Source organism: Ambystoma mexicanum, chromosome 13 (assembly GCF_040938575.1).
Source record: "Ambystoma mexicanum isolate Mex_15411 chromosome 13, UKY_AmexF1_1, whole genome shotgun sequence".
In the NCBI taxonomy this organism is placed as follows: domain Eukaryota; kingdom Metazoa; phylum Chordata; class Amphibia; order Caudata; family Ambystomatidae; genus Ambystoma; species Ambystoma mexicanum.
The window spans coordinates 682404649-682427214 of record NC_090938.1 but is presented as its reverse complement, the minus strand read 5'-3'; the positions used below and the strand labels follow the sequence as shown (position 1 = coordinate 682427214).

At 48.4% G+C, this 22566-nt stretch overlaps 1 protein-coding gene across 1 annotated transcript in view; it reads left to right on the top strand.

Moving 5' to 3' along the window:
* Positions 1–22566, top strand: part of MED1 (mediator complex subunit 1) — a 509499-nt gene that overhangs the window by 297141 nt on the left and 189792 nt on the right. The window contains exon 14 of the mRNA XM_069634720.1: positions 14864–14982. Coding sequence (XP_069490821.1) covers positions 14864–14982 — 119 coding nt within the window. The remainder of the gene's footprint in view (positions 1–14863; positions 14983–22566) is intronic.

The window sequence follows — 22566 nt, the reverse complement described above, 5'->3', positions numbered from 1 at the left end:
TTCTTGAACACTTTTCTTTTTGTATACACTATTGTCCCACACTGTTTGTATTAAGAAGTAAGGATTGGCAATAGGTGTATTAGTGTAGGCCCTTTTATTTTGATAGAGACTCGATTAGGACTGCATTATTATTATTAGATGGTTGTAGCTTGCTCCCATCTTTAGATTTAGGCTCAGATAGGCTTTCAACCAACTTATTAAAGTTCAATAAACACTCTTGAACTATGATCACTTGTGTCTATCTTCACTGTTTGATACCATACCTTCCTTACAGTTAAATAACACCTTTCATTTAATTCAGTCTTCAGTAAGTGCTATTTTGCATTTCTTCTATGGACTGTTACCATTTCCATAGTCCTTTCGAGCTCCCCAGCGTTCCTAGGTTCTCCTGACACTTACCGGGTCTCTACTGCTCAGCTCGGCGGCTTTTGGCGGGCAAGTGTGGAGGAGAAAGAGGTAAAGAGTGATCAGGGGTGAAATGCCCCGATTTACAAAAAACTTGCCAGTGTGGGAGTAGTGGGAGAAGAAAGGGGTGGCGGGTTGGGTATCATATAATGTGATTTTTCAACAAAATGAGGACCACACAAAATCGACCTGTCTTTTTTGTTTTGTCTTCAATATACAGTACTATCACATAGAACCGATCTTTATTATTACGTGCCTCTAGACCACTCTTCTTCGTCCCAGTACCAGAGTGGTGTTTATAATGGGAACTCTGCACTTCTCATAGTTGTTTCTTCTTCTTTTCAGTATTTAAAGGAAAGATGGGACGAGATTGACAAAAGCCCATAAAGGCTAAGGGAGCTGAGGGTAGGTCAATATCAGGGAAAGGGGATACCATGTCTCACTTTCAGGCACCCTCCAATCTCCAAGGACCTTTCACTCAGGTGATCCTCCCTCGCGTGTCCACCCCCAGGGTTGGGATCCGGCAGCCTTACCTTCCTTTTGATTATCTGAGTGGATTTTCTAGGAGGGCTAAATGTGAGAATGCCCTCAGATTTCTGACAGGGTCCATAAAATATGGAGCAAAGGTTGCTCTAAGAGAAAACTTTCCAAACACTTAGTAAATGGTAATGTTCATTACTAGTGAGTAACTTTATGAAACAAGAGTTCTTGTAGTGTGATAATCAAAAGTCAGTTAGGGCTACAAGGCACCTAGGTTGATCAGGTACTTTGTAATGACCCCTCATGACCAATATTTGACTGGATGTTAGGGAAGTTTTCCTAAAGTCCTCTTGAGGTAAGACTTGATAAAACGAACCCTATGGCATACAGGTCCCCAACTCTTATTATAAGCTTGTACTACTCAACGAACCTTGGTAGAGTGGCAGAGGCTTATCATAGGAGGAAGATGTGAGCTTTTGTTAAGTACAGCCTCTTTCTAAATCTGCCTGCTTCTACTCTCTGCCCTCTGCAACTGGTTCAGAACAGGACTGCAAGACTTTTCGTTGGCCTCAAGCCCAGGGATCGTATCTCTCCAGCACTGAAATCTCTACATTGGCTCTCAGTGGCTGCAAGGATTAAGTTCAAGACCCTCTGCATTGTCCACAAGGCCTTCTGGGGTCTGGGCCCTCAATTCCTCCAACTCTCTCTTCGTAAATACCTTCCTACCCGAGCTCTTTGCTTCTCCGCCTCCAACTCCCTCAGGGTCAGTCGCTTCTCCAAGCAACAAGTTGGTGGTAGATCTTTCTTTGGCTGGGGCCTCCCTCTGGAACAGCATCCTTGCTTCTCTGAAACTTGAGGAGAACCATCTCCGTTTCTGGAAGCACCTGAAGACCTTCCTCGTTGCTTCTGCCTTCTCTCTTCCTCTCCCCTGCTGATTTCCTTTCTGATACTGCACTGGTCACCTGCTACCCTCTGATTTTGGGCCCAAGGCCCTGCCCGCCCAGTTGCACACCTGCATTTCCTCCCGGCAGCCCTTGCACTTGGGTCTGTATCTGTAACCCTACAGTCCCCCCTACCTGCACTGCTGTCTGCACTTACCCTTGCATCTGCCACCTGCTGGTCACACATCTTGTTATTGTTTTGATCCCATGCACAGCACTGCTCCCTCCCCTTTCCCTTGCATTTTTCCCCTCCCCTGCACTTGCACGATCTCAATGTCACTTGGCCTAGTAAGATCGTTGTCTCGTCCTCCATCTGTTCCCCCTTCCTTGCCTTGTCACACCTTGAAGCAGAACTACTACAGTAGTTCAAAGAAACACTTACACAGATAATGTTATATTAAACTATATATCTAGGGTTTCTGATTTTCGGTTGCATCCAAAAAAAAGAAGCAAAAGACCCCTTCACCCCGAGGCTGTTCCTTTCATCCTCGGGCAAATCCGGAAAACACTGGTTTCAGTGAAGCTCCTAGTGTTAGGTAATACTTTCATATTAATAATAAATCTTCCTGAACTGTGATAACCCCAGTCCTTTTTGCTGGACTGATAGATCTTTTACATTTTGTTAAGTGAGACCAGCACCCCCCACCTTATATGGAGTGCTGGGGAGATACGGAGTGTCCCCTTTCTCATTTTAGATGTAACATTTATGTTTGAAGGACAATTGGCTAATTACCTTTAATGGCTGATGGCCATGAACCTTTTTATTAATTTGGTGCACCTTTAACAAAGGCTGTTTGCACAGCCCCGGTAAAGACACCCATGGGTGCTTATTTTACCAAAATGGCCCGTCTTCTTATTTTGCCATTTCAGCATTCTTTGTCCTTTCTTGTTCCTTCCCCTGACATCCAGGGCGGGAAATTCCTTTGTGCGATTTTTGTCTTCGATGAGATTCCTGTGGATTCCCCGCCCAGTCTCCAGAGTGTGTGTGAAGGCAGGCAACGAGGGAGTCGTCCAAACCTCTGCAGCGCTTATTTTCCAACCTGACTGAAAGTACTACAGCCCCCAAGTTTGAATGTTGCATGGCTGTTTGATTCACTGGGTTCCTGCATACAAAACCGATCCTGGAAGCTGAAGAGGTAGTCGACCACTGGAACCAAAACCGAAGAGGAAGATGAAACCCCAGTTGAGACGATTTCCAGCTATCGGAGAGCCTGCTGTAACCCTTCCTTTAAATCAGCCTGGGGACTCCGAAAACGACAAGCCCGACCTGGAGCCTGGTGAGACCCACTAGACTCGAGAAGACTTTTGAACCAACCCATGCTGTGCTGTGACCTTGCGGAGCTGCAATACCCTGGGACCTCGAGTCATTGTGCAGTGCCCTGCCTTCCAAATCTCGCTGAAACTTCGTGCGCATCCAGCTGGATCTCCAGCGGTGTGATTCAGGTCTGAAAAGTCCCCTCGCCAGAGTGTTGGACCTTGCAGACAACGAGAATCTGACCAGCGATATTCTGTTTTCTGTGCACCTGAAATTGGGTTTTGCTTCCCCTGGCTTGCTGTTATCCTGTCCAGAATAAGTCTGCCTAAGGTTATACTTACCTTTAGGTTGCTGATAGCCCCTTCAAAAAGTATATAGGTTTTACTTAGCTTGCGTTAGCTGGCTGCCATTGCTTACCTTAATCTGTGTTGAACTGGTCTGAAAAGCAAACTGCAATAGAATATTACAACATTAGTTCTTACCTGACTAGAATAGCTGTGTGCCATTCCTGAAAAGTGTTCCTCTAGATGTAGCTGGCCTTAGTCTGCCTGGGGCATACAAAATTAGTGTAAAGAGTTCTTGATTATCTTAGCCGGCGTTCCACTGAGCTGAACAGCAGCTGTAATTTTATATTACACCAAAAAGGTCTTACTTACCTAGTATAACTGTGGTTGATCACAAATGTAGTAGAGGTATATGCTGTTCCTTGAATCTATGTTCTACTATTCAGAAAAGTATATTTGCAAGTTGGTTCACTGTGATTTCCTTGTTGAGTGTCATTGCATAACTGACAGGGTCTACTACCCTTGTATTATTGAAAGTAATCAGAAAGTAATCTATGGTCTTACCTCCCCTAGAAATACTGTTGGGTGTTCTAAGTAAGGTCTGTGTTTTGATGTGTGTATTTAAAACATAATGTTGTGTGTTTATAATATGTTTATGATAGTACTTAATTACCCAAGAATCTCTTGGTCTTCTTGTTTATAAAATAAACCCTTTATTTTTACAATACATAGTGTGTCAGTGTTTCTTTGGACCACATGTATAATACAATTTCTTTGTACTGATTATACAGCCCTCTCTCCCTCCTAAGATAAGCCTGCCCGATTGTCTATGCTACCATGAACTCAGGTGGTGCAGCCTTATACTAAGAGTGGAGTCTTGTTCTGTCTCAGTTGGATGGTTTTATTAAGCCCTTAGTTGGACTTAAGAAAAACTTTCCTAACACGTAGTGTGAGCAGTAACATTGTTCTCCAGCATGGAGTCTGGCGTGGATTCACATGCTCATGATTATTCCCTGTCGTCAGGCTGGGAATCCTCAGTAAAAGAAAAAACAGTTTCACTTTTGTTTACAAACTGCCTTTCTCCTATAAACCAGTCACTGAGCTCTGGATCATACTGTCCCCAGCCAATGACTGCCCTCTCCCTAAGCCCCTCCTCTGGCAGCCATCATCAAATTTTTACCGCACGTTCAAGTGTAGGCAGTCCTCGTGTTTTGCTCCATGGGCTTATCTACGATTTCTTTTGCGCTTTTTTAGTAAACCGTTTGTTTTTTGTCAAATAGAGCCCATGTGCTCTTTCATTCTTTTGACCGGCAAGCGGGGATCCGTTTGTCAGCGTCTTTCGTTGCCCCTCAAGGGCAAGAATCGTTGAGTTTTCATCGAAGATTCCAGAAGACCATCGGGCCTACACTGTACGAAGACCATGTCGAAGGAGAAGTAGGATGGAGGTTTTCTCTTCAAGCTCTGCTCCAGCTGCGGATTGAGGAATGTGTTTGTGGAGGACAGACACTTCCAGTGCCTCTACTGTCTCCATCCAGATCACAAGGAGGCAGATTGCGAAATTTGCCTGGGATTCACCAAACGCACCATGAAGGATTGGCACAGCAGATTGGTGGCGTGGCTCAATGCCAAGGCCTCTACCCTCTGCGGCAAGCAGGGGCATGCCTCACCCAGGACCAGTGGGTCCGAGCTTCTAAGTCCTTTGAGGGTGCCCCATTTGTGGGGGCCAAAGAAAAGGTCAAGCACTGCAAGTCCGTTTCCGTCGGGTTTGCCGAGCTGGCTCAGCCATGCTGCCCTCTGCCCAAGTGGCACGGCGAACCACAGCAGCTGAGAGCCTCCAGAAATACCTAGCATTGAGACTGAATCTGGCCAACCCGGTAATGCTGAAACCCTCGCAGTCTTATGTGCAGCCCGACACCAGTGCGGTGAGAGCTGGCGGTGAAGAACTAAAGTGTGACTCCGTGACTTTAGTTACACCCCCTCACCTCCTGTCCTGACATAGAACTGTCTCATAACGGAAAAAGCAAAGGAGGGGGTTGGGAGGCTCGAACTTGGGTTGGAAGGGAGCCAATGACCCTGATCGCTCACTACCTGGGGTTCATGTTCGGCAGGACATAAAACGTGTATCGGTACTGATTTGTGATACCTCGCCATTGAAGGAGCAAGCTCCCAATGTGGCTCACATTCACATTATGCAAAATGTTGAGCAAGTGCACCCAGGAGATGTGAAAGATGGAGGCGAAGTAGGTCATGTCAAGAAATTAAAATGTATGTTGCTTAACACTAGGTCCCTTATTAAACACTCCTCTGAGGTAGCGGATTGCACCATCTTGCATGAAATAGACCTCTGTGCTATTAATGAGACCTGGCTGCATGATGCGCTCACACCAGCAGGTCCTGCTCTCACACTGGCTGTTCCAGAATACTTTTGCATTTTAAGGGCTGACCATCTTCTGGGGAAAGGTGGTGGATTGGCTGTTATCTTCCGCTCCTCCCTGCAGATTACGAAACTTCAGAATGTCACAATAGCAGAGTGGGAAATACTTTGGACCAAACTGGAAATGAACCCCATTACCACAGTGAACATTTTCCTCCTCTATAGACCTCCTCAGAACATGCCAGACTTTCTGCTGAATCTAGGTGATCAGAAATCACCCAACCTTAACCCTAATTATAGGGTTCTCGTCATGGGTGATTTCACTCTGGGTTTTAATGATGAGGCAGACTTGCAAGCCACACTTGTGAAGTTGACTATGGGGGACTGGGGCTTCACTCAACATGTGAACTCAGCAACCCACATGAAAGGTAGAATCTTGGACTGGGTCCTCACACAGAATGTGTCTATAGATAGTTTTAAGAGCTCTACCTGTCCTTGATCCGACCATTTCCTCTTGGAATGGAATATGTCTCTACCTGCGCAATACAAAATCAAGCCTGCAAAGGTATGCACGTCATATAGAAACTTGCGCCCTGCAGCATTGACACCCCTTCTCTTCCCTACGACAGACAATCTAAACAACCTAACCATATTGGATGAATTGGCAGGGGCTTTTGGCAACACACTTGAGAAGGCGGTCAATATGCTAGCCACAATAAAAACTAGGCTGCTCAAACCCCTACCTAAAAAAAGAAAATTGTATTGCTCTGAGATTCAAACGTTAAAGACAACAAAGATGAGCCATGAAGCAATGGCAAAAAAAAATGCAGGCAGTTGAAGATAAAACCACTTACATTGAGGCAAACAAAAAACATTCAAATGCCATTTTAACAGCAAAATAATGCTTGTATAACATGAGGATTGAGGGGGTGGGCTCGAGCACAAGGGAACTGTTTAAGATTCTCAAAGAAATGGAGGACCCATGTCCTATTCCAGCACAGGTCACAAAAGATTCTAAGTGGTGTCAGACCATCCAAGACACCATGTGTAACAAATTGTTGAATATCCAAAAGGACATCTCTATTAAAACCAAGCATGCACAAGGAGACCGCCTGATCACCTCACATTGTGCCGCTTGTATGGAGCACCCAAAATTCAAGTTTCAGCCTATTAGTGAGGAGCATCTTGCGAACGTTCTTAGGCAGCTAAAACCTACAAACTGCAAGGGAGATATCTGCCCTGATCTTTAAGGAGTGCGGACCGCAACTGGTCCAGGTGATCACTAAATTTATAAATGCCTCCTTCAGGGAAAGCTCAGTCCCGGCTAGTATCAAACAGGCCTTGATCTCCCCATTGATAAAAAATCTACTTTGGATGCAAATGTGCCTGGGAACTATTGTACAATTACTAATGTCCCGTATTTTTATTTTTTTCAAATTCTATTGGCACCAGTGCATTTAAGGCATAATACAGAAAGTTGCAACATCAGTAGGCATTTCCGATACAAAAACGTTTTTTAAACTTTTCACCCCACCCAACCAACACCAAACTCTTCCCCCACCAACCCAAACAGTGTACCAGCCATACTCAAATAGACACTGTGTTTGTCTCCACAGGGTTTCAGTTCCCATTTCCAATATTATAGCCCACCGTACATGGACTCCAAAGGCGGCACCCAAAGTTCTTCCCACTGCGGGTTCCTTTTTAGACATCCTTCTAGCAGAGCATCCCACCTAGCACATTGCCCTTAAATTGAGGTAGCAACTCTCCTATCCCAGTTCATAACAGTTTGCCTCATGATTATCAGTTCATTTCTCCAGGCTGCGAGTGTTCTGGGTCATATTTCTCCAGGAATGGTGCCCACTCCAAAGCACTTGCGGGCAATCGGTTGTGTATCAGCCTAGTTAACTCTTCCATCCTGTATAAATCTAGTGCTCTCATCTCCCATTCTTTTTCATTCGGGAGGGTATCCCTTTTCCATCCACTCACCAAACAGGCGCTTGCTGCCAGCAGAAGGTAGTGCAGCATATGTGGGAGTCTCCTCCAAGTTTCCCCTCTCGTTTCAGTTCCAAACAATATCAATAGTGGGTCCAACTCTCTTTCCTCCCCATCCAGGTCTCTTATCCACCCCAGCACTTCCCTCCAGCACCGCTGCACCCTGATGCAGCTCCACCAAACATGCCAATAGTCTACTTGCCCACACCCCCTCCAGCAGTGGGGATCCACCCCTGGGTACATCCTGCTCAACCTTACTGGGACCCACTGCCACCTATATAACAACTTTAGTCCATGCAGTTTATACTGGCAGGGTATTGACGTTCGATGTGCATTAAGGCAGAGGGCTTGCCACTGGTCCTGGTCCATCTCCCTACCCATATCTTTTTCCCACTTCATTTTAAGTGGAGTTGTGTCCTCCCTTTTGCCTCCAGAAGTGCTTGGTACAGCCGTGAGATGAGGCCGCTGGTACCCATAGCTGCTTCTAGCACCTTTTCTGTGCACGTCAAATCCCTCTGCAATTTCTCCTTCCACACTGGAGAGTTTAATGCCCCCTTTAATGGCAGGTATTTAAAGACAGATAGTTTGCTTATCCCTAGTACTGTCTCCAACTCCAGTATGCCTAAAAACTCCCCCTTCTTGAGAACCTGGCCCACTCTCTCCAGCCCCGCCTCAAACCAGTCCTGGAAGCATCCATGGTCTGGAATAGCATCCCGTATAGGTGGTGCCCACATATGGCTCAGTGGGGACGGCCATGTCGTAACCCCTCTAATTTCTCTGCTCTCTCTCCATAACCCTAATAACGGGTCTAAGACTTTATGCTTATGGATACTTCTCGGCATTGCTTTCTTTGGTGCCCATAACCATTCTCCAAGAGTCACTGGGCGGAATCTGTAGTTCCCTATTCCCACCCACTGCTTGTCTTTATCCATTCGTAAGTGAGGAACCAGGGCTCAAAACTGGGCTGTCCTATAACAGGTTCTCATTTCGGGCAGTCCCACCCTGCCTTTCTCCTTCGGCTGGATTAGCAGTTTGTAAGCTACTCTCTGCTTACTCCCTTGCCAGAGGAAGCCGAGTGTCTTCTTTCTTAGCTTATCAAAATGTATCCCTGGAATATCTATTGGCAGCGCCTCATAAATACAGCATACGGGGGAGAATCACCATTTTTAGTGCATTTATTCGCCCAAGCCAAGATATCCTAAGTTTTTCCATTTCAGTTCCTAATCTATGCAAGAGGGGAGGGGGGGGGAGTTGCACTCATAAATTCTGTCCAATATCCATGGTATCTTCACCCCTAAATACTTTATAAAATCCCTCTCAACTGGTATTCCCAAGGCCGCCCACCTCAATAGCTGCTCAGGTGTCCCCTCTCCCAGGGGAAGGAGGACTGATTTGTCAATATTCACTTCAAAGCGCCAAACTGCCCCGTATTCCCTTATAACCGGCAGCGCTCTTTGTAAGGAGCTGCCCATACCTGAGAGGCACATAAGTATGTCATCTTCGTACATACTAATTTTATGCATCTGCTGCCCCACTTCAATTCCCACCATTCCCTTATCCCGCCTTATCCTGTCCCCCAAGGGCTCCATTGCCAGGGCAAACAACAAAGGTGAAAGGGGGCAACCTTGCCTGGTACCTCTCGTCAACCAGAATTCACTTGATGTGACCCCATTTACTATCACCCTAGCAGTGGGACCTGCATAGATCGCCCTGATTGCTCTACACATCCTCTCCCCTACCCTTTTTTCCGCAGCACTTCAAAAAGAAAGGTCCACTCAACTCTATCGAATGCCTTCTCAGCATCTAAACTGAGAAGCGCATATTCTCCCGGGTGTTCCTTGACATGTGCCCATAGTACAGAGGCCACCCTCTTAGACCTTAAATCTAACATCCGAAACATCTTTGATAAAGGGGCCACAGCTCCTTTTGGTCTGTTAGATCTGCCCGCGGCATTTGATCTTGTTGATCACACCATTCTCCTAGATAGGTTGTGTTGCACAGCGCATTTCCAAGCTGAGGCGGCTCTCTGGGTACACTCATTCTTATCTGAACGCAAGGCCAGAGTATTCGTCCAAGACGTTTGTGCAGAGGAGTTTCTCATTTCCTGTGGGGTGCCTCAGGGATCCTACATGTCTCCTACTTTATTTAATATCTTTATGTGCCTATTATTTGACCAATTGGACGCTGCAGACATAGTTTATGGAAACAATGCTGATGGCATGCAGTGCCTTGTACTGCTGGCTGGTGATTACGATGTCAACTCCTTCTCTCTCAGTAGCACTTCAGACTGATCCAAACGTGGATGTTGGTGAATAAACTAGCACTAAACAACTCCAAGACAGAACTTATGGTGGTCATTACTGGACCCCAAATTAGGAAACTAGGGCAAGAATATGAGCAATTTGATGTCCCGGGCTGTTCAATTGAAACGCAACCCAAAGTAAAAACATTGGGTGTGACCCTGGATCAGAATTTGACAATAAGGGCGCAGCCTAATAGTCTAGTGGCAGGTACTTCATATCACCTGAAGTTGCTCGCACAAGTATGGCTGTTCTTGAATGTCAACAACTCTGTTATGGTGGAGCGTGCCATCATAGGATCAAGACTCGACTATTGTGCCAGTCTCCTGCTTGGCATCACCAGTGGGGATTTATCTCGAGTTTAGATCATCCAGAACAATGCAGTGTTCATAGTTGAAGGTCTACTTAGAACAGACCATGTGTCCGCTGCTCGAAGAGCCCTAAATTGGCTCCCTGTGAGCAAACGCATTCTGTTTTGGGTCCATTGCATCTCCCATCGTTGCATCTTTGGACAAGGTCCCGAGTATTTGGCTAAACATCTCTTAGCTTACGGCCCATAGAGCTCTCCGGTCTAACACTTGCCTGCTGGTTACCCCATGTGCTAAATTGTCCTGTGTTGCTTGCAGGTCTTTTCCACATGCAGCACCAGTACTATGGAATGCCCTTACACCTGATTTGCGAGCATGTGTGTCGCTATCAGACTTTAAATGGAAATTGAAAACCAGGCTTTTCTGCTGACGTACATCACATGCTCTGATTTCCATGGGTCTGTCCGGCTCCATCTGTTTGTTTGAGTGTGTGTTTGTCATGTTTTTAGCACCTCTCTGCCTCCAGGCTTTTTGTATTGCGCTATATATAAAAAAAATAGAGATATGGAGGAAAGCAGACTCCCTAGATAAGATAAAACACAGAGAACGGAGTTCCAAAAGTCAGAGCAAATAAGAATGAATTGGGAGAAAAAGTCTCCCCTCATCCAGGATAGAAAGAAAAAGGTCCAGAATTCCAGCAAAAAGTGCTGGGGGTCTCTGGAGGAGAGGGGTTGAAGCATAAAAATGATGCTTCTCCCTAACACTCCAGTATATTTGCTTGAATCCATTTCTGACTGGGTGACTGGCTGGGTTTCTGCTTAAAGGTGAGGCTCCTGGAGTAGAACGGGAGAGTCAAGCCATGGAACGAAGGATCAGTGGAAGAAGGCCATCTCCAGTGACTGCCATTTACTGCTGAGTGACCGCTGATGCTCCAATCTCCTTTTCTGATAGAAAGGGAAGATCCAGACCAGACAACTTCGTCCCCTGGACTGGTGGGATCAAGCAGTCTCGAGACAACCTTCATTTGGAGCAGTCCCTCGAAGAGCTGCAATTCCCCAATGCCTTGGGACCTGGACCAATCTCCTGTGGATCATCTCCTGAAGCGCGGTTTAGTCTGGAACTTCGTGGCATCCTGCTGGGCCTCAGTGACTCTTTCCCGCTCTGAAACGTTTCCCCTTCCAAGACGGGGACCGAGAAACGGAGCGAAGTGTGCCGCATGACAATCGTCATTGAGCTAAAGCGTGTGTGGAGTCCCAACGAGCCAGTTTCATGAACATCATCTGTTGGTCTTATTGCAAGAAGCTGACATCTGCTCCGGCCAAAGGTTCCTTCTTCAGCCTCCAAGCCAAGAATCCGAATAGGAGCTGCTCTTGCCTCTACTGGGCACAAGCTGTTGGCGTAATCTTCTTTCTAAATGAAAATATACTATCCTGCTCCTAGGTGCACACATGGGTGTTTGCTGTGTTGAATAAGACTCCTCCTTAGCTTTCTGAGACACATTGGGGTGGACAACCCAACTGTGTTCTCCCAGGTCTAAGGACACTGGACTTTTGGTCTACAATCCTCCAGGGGGTCTGCCTGACCTCCCTGAACCACCTTTTAACTAAACATTTTACCTACCTGCTAAATAGAAGAAACCTGCTATTTTGACAACTTTGACAGAATCTGCCTTTCTTTCTTCTTCCGCCCAGGGGCCCTGTTCACCCAGTGTCCCCACTGACTTTGCGACTCTCATTCCCAGATAGGGCTGGCCTTCTAAAGTATAGGTTGCCTAAAAGTACTTACCAGTATCTGTGTTGCTAACTTTAAATGTTGGTTATAAGAAATTATTTACTAAACTTGAATGCTACTCGAACTACTGTTTAATCTGATGTCATCACTCCTTTCTCTGTGGTAGCTTCTCCTCATGTGGCAAGGGGACGGCAGCCGCTAAATGATCATGACCCTGGGACAGCTATTTGAGGGAGGACCACATGGGGGGGGGGATGCAACCTCCAGGGGGATGACATGACATGGCATCGTCAGAAGAAATCAAATACCCCCCATTCCCTTTTAGGGATGTTCCCTCCCTTGCTCATGCCTTGGTGGCCTACTGTAGAGGGCTCCCTCATCCACTTGCTAAACCTATAGCCAGTATTCCTCAATACTACTTGAAAAACAACATGACAGAAACCGAGACAAGGAGAAAGCAAGGAGTAGTAATGATTACTCCTGAAGAAAACTAATACCAGCGGTCTAGTTGTTGGGACCCTCCAGTTGGCCCGGCACAGTTCAAAACCATGCCGGGAAAGAAAACATGGAATTCTCCAGTGCCAAGCAGAGCAAGGTAACGGCAGCGGCACAGAGGTCCAAACAGCAGACAGGAGTGTGAAGAAGACCTGGTGAACAAGTGCTGAGGACAGCTCCGCAAGACCGAACCACTGTCAAAGGTGCTTGCAGCGGCCACGAGAGGCAGAGTATCACCTGACATGGAGCCGGGAGAGCCGCAGAAGTGCAGAATGTGAACTTAGCAAAAGTGTTGGGACACTTAAGCACTGTCGGGCAAGAGAAGGAAGGCCCTGGACAGTGGAACCGGGCTCTGGGACCCACAATCCGCATTTTGGGAAAACCGAAAGAAAGACATTTAAGGGACATTGTGCACTAAGATCTAGCGTGGGAGTATACCAGTTCTTTTGTAAGGCAAGCTGAATGACATTTTTACAAAATTACCGAGCACACCCTGTAGGCAGAAATTATATGAACGTCCTGGCAAGAGAGTATACCAGGCAAAGGCAAGTGTATACAAGTAACTGTAAAAGAGAATCCCAAAGAAGACCCATGCCATTGGGGGTTGTGAATGGTATTTGAATGAGGAAGAAACCCTGGCACAGGAGTAAACCGGGTGTCCTGTGAGTCGGAGACCCACGTGAAAATTGTAGTGCAATTAAAAGAGAAATGCAAGGAAGACCCATGTCTTTGGGACACTAGTGTTATTTTGAATGTTAAGAGAAACCTGGGGGAGGGAGCCATTTCCCTGGGAATGGATTATAACAATAAGAGGAAGGAGTGGACCTCTTGCATTACAAAGAAGTTGGATTATTCTTTTTGTTTTGAACTTTGCATTTCCTTGAGAGAAATTTAGGGAAGAGAGTCATTCCCTGGAGCTGTAAACATTTGATCATTCTGGAACTTTTGTGTTGGAGTTTGAACGTTTGTGTTTTATCTGAACATTTCGTGCACTTCAAAATGCAGAGGCAATTTCCTTTGCACCTTAGTTAGTTTTAGAGTTTGAGGGCGAGGATAGGATTTTGGACAAAGGACGTATATATATTTTGGACATCTTGACATTGCACAGACCCTTAGTTTTGGTTGAGGTAATGAAAATACCTCTGAGATTAGGGATAGTGATGCATTTGCATACCCTATTTCATTTTAATAAACATCTATAACCAAAACCATGAGTCCTTTGTATCCGCGTCTCATTCCTGGCCCTTCACACTACTTACCTGTATTTCATCTAAGAGTTTACTGTTGAACTGAGTAATGCTTAGCAAAAGTCTTATTGTACATAAATGTGAATACGTTTACTTACATGTAATTCTAATACTCTGTTCGCTGCCTGTGTTTATGATAAATGCACATTTTATTTTTTAAAACAACTGTGTATAAGTGTATTTTTGACTATAAGTGTTCCCCGAGTTCTTTGTACTTACCTACATCCCTTCTCCCTCCTAGACTAAGCCTGGCTGCTCGTCAATTACTACCACATGTCTTGGGTAGTATAGGCCAAACCTACAAATTGGAGCCCTGTACACCGTAGCGTGAGTCTTCTCTAGTCCTACCATAGGTGGACTTTAGTAAAACTTGCCAACAATTCTTTAGCTTGCTTACTTAATCTAGCCTCAACTTTCTGACCACATCACCATGTCTGTAATGACTCACCCATGATATTAATGTGTAGATTGTTTTGTACATTCACCGCCCCCCTTGTGAAATATGAATTAAAAAAAAATGTGGAATGTGTACTTCAATCTTCCTTGCAGGGTGGGAGCAGGTTTCATCACCTTTAAACGTATCAAGCTAAAGCACTATGCTTACAGATTAGTAACTTGTTTTTTGATGGGCAACAAAGGTTAGTTGGGTTTATTGTTGCCTGTTGATCAGTGTACACCCTGCAGGTCACAAGCTTCATTTCCAACACATAGCTGAAAGGTCGATAAAATGAATGTTATGTAGTGTAGAAACACCTTTTTTTTTATTTTATTTGAATTTTTGTTCAGAGTTGGCCCTACCCAGAGGGTCTTCGAACATTACATGGTTAAAAGGTGGGAGTTGAAAGAGAAGTTAAAAAAAGGTTTTCAGGATAGAAAGATTAGAATTAAAATTACTGACAAGAATTTGTTTTGTGTTGTGAGCTTTGTAAATTATTAAAGAGAGATATTAATTGACTATTGCATTACCATTTTCTGCTGTAAAGGTCTTAAAAAGACTGTCTGGTCACAGGATTCTATGCAAAATAAATTACTTTGTTCCTTCCAATAGGAATCCCGCTTTTTGACAGTGCACCGACATTTGTGCCGCATTACGAGCTGGTCACCCAGTTTGAGTTATCCAAGGAAGCTGACCCAGTGCCTTTATACCATAACATGCGATTCTATGCAGTAAGTATGGCCTGACAAAAACTGAGGGCTCATTCCATGTGATATCCTAGCATGTGTGACAGACTGGTGAGTGTCCTGTGAGACATGTCTGCACCAAACACTCTCGGGCTTCTAAAGGGATGACTTGGCGTCAGTAATTTGAAATGTGTGACTCTGGTCCTCATATACAATCCCTTTTCTCTGATGCAGATTCAGAGATGTTAAAAACAAATGGTAAACTAAGTTGCCGAGCAGTGGTCAGCTGGGAATTGCAGGTATAGCTCTGGGTGGGAGATGGAGGTCTCGCGGGCCAAGAGATATTGCTGCATTTTAGCCTGGCAAGGATATGGAAGATAGGAGGCTGACATAATGAGCTGCGTGGAAAAATTCAAACATAGCATTGTGTTCCGTCTATGTTGGATGAGTGAGATGAGAAAGTGTGTTCCTCCTCTGCCCACTGTTCAATGCCTTTTTTCCAGGGTTGCCTTTCCCCAGTTGTCAGATAAGTAGTGGAGCAAAGGTACGTTACTGTGTGGAAGGTGTTGGGGAGATTTATCATTTTTATGCTTCTTCCCCTCTCCTAGTGAGAGCCCCAGTCCTTTTTGCTGGACTTCTGGACCCTTTTCTTTAATCCTGAATGAGTGGAGCCTTTCTCAACGCATTCATTCTTATGACCTCTGTCTTTTGGAACTCTGTTCTGTGTTTTACCTGTCAAATGGAATCTACTTTCCTCCATATCTCTTTAAGGCATCTGTATTTTCCTATGCAGCACACAGCTCCTTATGGGCAGTGTTGCTGGAAACCCTTTGGGTTCTTCTTAGAGATTATTTTCTTTATCCTAGAGAAGCTACAGTTCTCCAGCATGGGGTCTGGCATGGATTCACATGCTCATGAATATTCCCCGTCGTCAGGCCGGGAATCCTCAGTATAGAAAAAAATCAGTATCAGTTTCGTTTCTGATCTGTTTTTCTTAGTAACCAATCACTGGTCTCTGGGTCATACTGCCCCCAGCCAATGACTGACCTCTCCCTAAGCCCCGCCTCCGGCAGCATCCTCAGATTTTTACCGCACGTTCAAGTGTTGGGAGTCCTCGTGCTGTAGCTCTCGAGCTTTTGCCGCGTTTTCGCGCTTTTTCAGGAGATTTTTCTAATTTTTCGGTTAAATAGAGCCTCAAGCTCCACCGTTTCTACATCCGATCAACGGGGATCCGTTTCAGAGTTTTCTACGCCCCTCAAGGGTGAAGATTTCGTCGAGTTACGCTTTTGGAGGATTCCAGAAGTTTCGAGGCCTACCCCGGACATGGCCCAGGAGAAAGGAAGCTCAACGCCCGGAAAGCTGTTCAGGACCTGCCTTGGATGCCAGTTTCAGAATGTTTTCAAGGAGGACGAGCATTCGTTATGCCTCTACTGTCTCCATGAGGACAAGACGCACAAGGAGAAGGACTGTGCGTTTTGTGGGAACATGTCGGAGCGGACCATGAAGGATCGCCACCTCCGTCTCGCCAACTGGCTGGAAGGGAAGAGCCCGTCAGGCGAGAAGAGGAAAAAAAAGTCTGTGTGGTCTTCTAAGTCCTGTGAGGGTGCCCCGGCGACGGGGGCCCAACAAAAGGCTAAGCACCGCGAGTCCGCGGGCACCGGGAGCGCCGAACGGTCGGGCTCCTTGGCTGCCAGGCAGGGCGCATCCTCCCCGGCGCCATCAACCACGAGCCAACGCTCTGGCTCGGGTAAGAGGAAGTCCGAGAACCCGGCGAAGCTTCTGGAGAGGCCCCGGTCGATCTCGAAGATTCCGGCAGAGGGGGAGCAAGGCTCGGACCCTCCCCCCAAGCTGAAGGCCCCAGGCGTCCAGAAGGTGACGATGGCCTTAATTCACCCTGCTAAGACCTCGATTAAGGATGTCACCGCGGCCCTGGCTCAGCCTGTGGAGGCTACACCAGTGGAGGCGCCCTCAGGACCCAGAGTCTCCCTGCCACCGCGGAGGGAGTCGTCTTTCAGGCCCATTGAGAAGACCCCCACGAAGTCCTCGTTGGAGAAGGTGGGGGAGGGGCTGGTGGCCATCGTGGATACGGACACGACCTCTGAAGAAGAGCTCATCGAAGTCGTGGAAGAGGCCCAGCCCATTGGGAGGGATCCCGACGAGAGCGACGGTGTCGCCGACAAGGCTCCGAGCCCTCGCGCCCGTCGTTTCCGGTGCCGCAGGACACCTCGGCGGCCATTTTGTCAGCGATTCAGTCCTTATGCTTGGAGATAAGGACAAGGTTGCCCCTTCCCCCGACGGAGGTACCTGAGCCAGACCCGACGGGGGAACCGGAGCCAGGACCTTCGGAGAGTCCACCGTATAAGAGGAGGACGACGCATCCTACGCCACCTCGCCCACCTCTGCGGCCTGCTCTGCCTTCCCCCCGGTCTACTACCCACGGGGATGATACAGGCACGGACACGGCTACGACAGGTACAGATGGCGACGGGGGCGACGATGGGACGTGTCCCCCGTCGCACCCTGCTCGGGCGTCCCCGCCCGACGAGATTGGATCCTTTCATGCCATGATTTCCAGGGTATCCGAGCTTTTCCAGCTCTGCCCAGAAGAAAAGAAGAAAGAAGGGTTCCTTTACCAACGGCGCAAGGCTAAAAGGAAGACGGTCCTCGCCGTACCGCTTCTTGATGACATCTGGGATGAGGGGCTCGCCCTCCTCAAGAACCCTGCCACGGCACCAGCAAAGAGGGACCGGTACGAGAAGAAGTACCGGGTCCCCGACGCTCCCCCCTTGTGCCTTCGGGCACAACCTACCCCGGATTCAGTCGTCTCGGCGGCGGCAAAGAAGAAAGCTGGGGGGCACCGGCCTCGACATCAACTTCCCCGCCGGACGGCGAGGGCAGGAAGTTGGACAGGATGGGACGACGGATCATCTCATCCGCAGCGACGACTATCAAGGTGGCCAACGCCCTGGCTATTGTATCCCGCTATGACAGGGAGTTGTGGTTCAAAATCGCCCCTCTGTTAGACTTCCTTCCGGACGCCAAAAGGGCTGAGGCCCTTGAAATCCTACAGGAGGGGGAGATTGCTTCGGACCACGCCATCACAGTGGCAACAGACATCGCCGACACCGGTTTCCGTCAGTTGGGCAACGGCGTTTGCTTGAGACGACGAGGATGGCTCAAGGCCACGGATTTCCGCCCGGACGTACAAACCAAGGTTTTGGACATGCCCTTCGACGGGAACAACCTGTTTGGGAAGGTGGTTGATGAGTCCCTTCAGGCCATCAAGACAGACACAGAGACTGCCCGGGCACTGGGAGTGCTCCAACAACGACGGCCGTCCTTTCGGAGCTCTGGAGGCAGACGAGGTGCCTCCAAGGGATCCGGCAGTGGCTCCTCCACTTGCCGCCAAGCGGCAAGATCTTCGTCCCAGGAAGCCTACAGGGGACGCGGCAAATCAGGTGGTGCCCGTCGTCGACAAGTAGGTCAAGGAGGCAAGGCGGCCTCCAAACAAGATTGAACCGACCGTGGGGTCGGGCCCCCGCCGAAGCATCCCGGTGGGAGGCCGGCTGGCGAGGTTCGTCAGCGTGTGGGAGTCCATCTCCACCGACCATTGGGTGCTGGACGCTCTGGCCCAAGGGCACGCCCTCGAGTTTCAGAAGAAGTGCCCTTGCGTTCCACCCGTGGCCACGAAGGAAAATCACGTCCCTCAACTACTGTTGGAAGTAAGGGCGATTCTCAAGAAGGGTGCCATCAAGCTCGTCCCAAAGAGGCTTCGGGGCTCAGGAGTTTACTCAAGGTACTTCCTCGTAAAAAAGGAGGATGGCGCCCCATCCTGGCCCTACGACAACTGAACAAGTACATCAAGGCATAGAAGTTCTGTATGGTCACCCTCCAGCATGTGCTGGGACAGCTGGAGGAGGGCGATTTCCTGTCGTCGTTGGACTTGGAGGATGTGTACTTCCACATCCCCATTCTAAAAAGACACCGAAAGTTCCTCAGGTTCGTGGTCGAAGGGCGGCACTACCAGTTCAAGGCCCTGCCGTTCGGATTGAAGTCGGCACCCAGGGTGTTCACCAAGTGCCTCGCACCGGTGGCGGCTACAGGGGATCCACGTCTACCCCTACCTGGACGACTGGCTCATCCGGGCAAGGACAAGGGAGCTCGCCGTGGAGCACACTGCGAAGACCGTCCAGCTGCTCACAGACCTGGGATTCTCCATCAACTTTCCAAAATCCCACCTGGTTCCGTCGCAAGGCACCCTGTTTCTGGGAGCCAAGCTCGACACAGTGGCGCGGCTGGCCTCGCCGTCGGAGGAAAGGACCAGGACCATTCTGGGCAAGGTGCAGCGTCTGCTGGCCACGGACATGGCCAGGGTAAGATCTATCAAGTCCCTCCTCGGGATGATGTCCTCCTGCATTTATCTGGTGCGCCTTTGCAGGCTTCGAATTAGACCCTTACAGGAGTTCCTCGACGCCCGCTGGATCCAGTCGACGGGCAGCTTGGAGGACAGGATCCCTCTCAACGAGACGTTCCGTCAGGCGATCCGGTGGTGGAGTACCCGCTCCCATCTGTCGGCGGGCACAGACTTTCAGACCCCAGCTCACCAGGTGACGGTGAGGACGGACGCCTCCCTGGAAGGTTGGGGAGCACACTCCGGAGATCTTCACGCGAGAGGCCTTTGGCTCCCGGAGGAGAAGTCTCTCCACATCAACATCTTGGAGCTCCGCGCGGTGTTCTGGGCCTTCAGGTCCTTTCTTCCGTCCCTCAAGGGCAAGGTGGTGAGGATCTTCACCGACAACACCACCATGATGTTCTACATCCGGAAGCAGGGCGGAACCAGGTCCCTATCCAAGGAAGCCCAGGATCTGTGGCATTGGGCCGTCGCCCAAGGGATGTTTCTGGTGCCTCTTCATCTGGCAGGAATAAAAAACACGATCGCCGACTCGCAGGGAGCTGCGCTCGTGCCACGAGTGGGAACTACGCCAGGATCAAGTGGATCGACTCTTCCGACGATGGGGACGAACCCCAAATCGATCTCTTCGCAACGGCGACGAATTCCAAGTGCCGGAGGTTCGCCAGCAGGTTCCCCCAGCCGAGGAGCATGGGCGATGCTTTCTCGTTCCCCTTGGACGGCCTATTTCTTTATGCGTTCCCTCCGCTGCCGTTGCTGCTCCGGCTCATCAACCAGCTCAAGAGGTCCCGGTGCAGGATGATCCTCATCGCACCGGCGTGGCCGAGGCAGATCTGGTTCCCGGACCCTCTGGACTTGTCAAGGTCCCCACCAGTCAAGCTGCCGACGGACGCAGACCTTCTCTCCAGAGAAGGAGGCGCCATTCTTCACCACAACCCGGAGTCGCTGAACTTGCAGGCCTGGCTCCTGCAGCACTAGAGTTTGGAGGGTACGACATCCCGGCCGACTGCAGAAAGGTTCTTGCAAAGGCCAGGGCGTCCTCAACTCTCAAGTGCTCCGGACATAAATGGAAGAGGTTCTCTGTCTGGTGCCGTGCACAGAAGATTAACCCTCTGCGGATTACGGCCCCTCAAGTACTGCCGTACCTACTGTCGCTGGCCAAAGCTGGACTGGCTCACGCCTCCATCAAAATACATCTGGCTGCAATCTCCCGATATACCAGGACGACGGCACGGGCGTCCTTGTGGTCTCATCGCCTGGTGAAAGAATTCATGAAGGGACTATTCCGATCATTCCTGCGGTGAAGGCTCCTGCCCCGGCGTGGGAGCTTAATGTGGTGCTGACCAAGCTCATGCGGGCCCCATTCGAGCCTATGCATTCGGCGCCTTTGAAGTTCCTGTCGTGGAAGACTGCTTTCCTCGTAGCCATCACCTCCGCACGACGAGTGGGAGAGATCAAGCCCTATCTTGCAAGCCTCCATACTTGACTTTTCATGACACGAGGGTGGTGCTGAGGACACACCCATCCTTTATGCCCAAGGTGCCGTCGGACTTCCACCTCAACGAGCCCTTGGTGTTGCCAGTTTGCTTCCCATCCCCTTCGTCGCCGGCTGAGAGGACTTTGCACTCGCTGGATGTAGCTAGAGCGCTGAAGTTCTACGTGACCGCACAAAGAGTTTTCGGAAGACATCACAACTCTTTGTGAACTTTGGGACTATGAATCAAGGGAAGGCTCTCTCGAAGACTTCCATTTCCAGAAGTAACCGAAGAAGAAGACAACCAGAGGTGCCTGCAGGCCCTTTGCAACACTGAAGTGACCGCAGCTGTCCTGACCCTGTTTTCTATGTGAGAGAGGAACTCTGAAGTGGACTCCTTCCCTTTGACGGTTGGGTCCAACCATTCTTGTGACAAATTACGATCTGAGTCATCTCACGGGTTGCTGTGCCTCTCCAGAGCTGCAAACTGCGACTACTAGCAGACCTCCGACCCAATTGCAGTGCATCGTCTTTGAAAGGCTGACTCCATCCAAGTCTTTGCTGAGCTCCAGGTGAACCTGCAGAGACACAATCGGACTCATCCAAGTCCCCTCACCAGAGTAGAGGACTCCAGGAAGCGAAGAAGATTGACTGGGCGAATCGTGTAATTTGTTGGTGCTGCAGAAAAGGTGCCAAAACTGCAGATTAACCCATATAAGCTGAGGAAATTCATGCCAGAGGTCCTCACTGCTGAAAGATCCCGTCCAATGTCCTGCCTTTTGTTACCAGACCAAGGAATCCAGAGGTTGGGTCCAGCGCTGCAACATCGAGGAGAATCCAGCCGCAAACATTTCTTCTAATCAAAGTTATTGTGGGGGAGAAAAGGTATTGCTTAACTGAATTCAAGAAGTCACTCCAGAGTGTTGCAGTGCACGTAGAGTTGTCCAGGCTGTCCACTCTTACCTCCCACCCAAACTGCCAGCTTGTGTCCCTTTTTCGAGTCCTGTAACAGGGTCTCCACTGTTGAGCTAGTCTTCTAGTATCCTTACCTGGAGACTGAAACTACCCACAGGAATTTTTACTGTTCTGCTTCTTTGTGAGACTTTGAACCCTCTCCAAACTGACTTTTACATAGAGTTGGGGATCAGATTTAAAAGGTGTTAATTTGCACAGAAATTGCCTCGAACCTTAAGCTCTGCTACTGTTTGACTAACCAACTGTTTTCCTTCCAAAAAGATATTATCTTATGTGGTTTTGCTAATGAACTACAATTACCGTATAACTTTGTCTGTTCGCAAGTGCGCGGTAATACCGATAATACGGTAGAACTGTCATTAGTGCCAAACTCTTTAACAATTGTTATCGGCAAGCAACTACAAACTAAACAGTGGCCTTTTTAAAAGTAGCTAAAAGTATTCCTATGCATGTTGGTTAAGTTCTCTAAGCATTTCGAAGCATTCCTTGTGTAAATATAATACATATATATTTTAATATACATTTATTTATGTAAGTGTTTCTTTGATCTGCTTTACTAATTGGGGTCACTGTACTTGCCCACAGCTCACATCGTCCTCTTATAAGCCTGACTGCTCTGCTCCTCTACCAAGGTTCCATGAGTAATGCAGACTGACACTAAGAGTTGGGAATATACAAACCATTGGTATCGTTTTATGAAGTCTCACCTCAAGTGCACTTTTGGAAAACTCACCTAACAGCCTGCACAATTCAGAACAGTGTCCTAAAG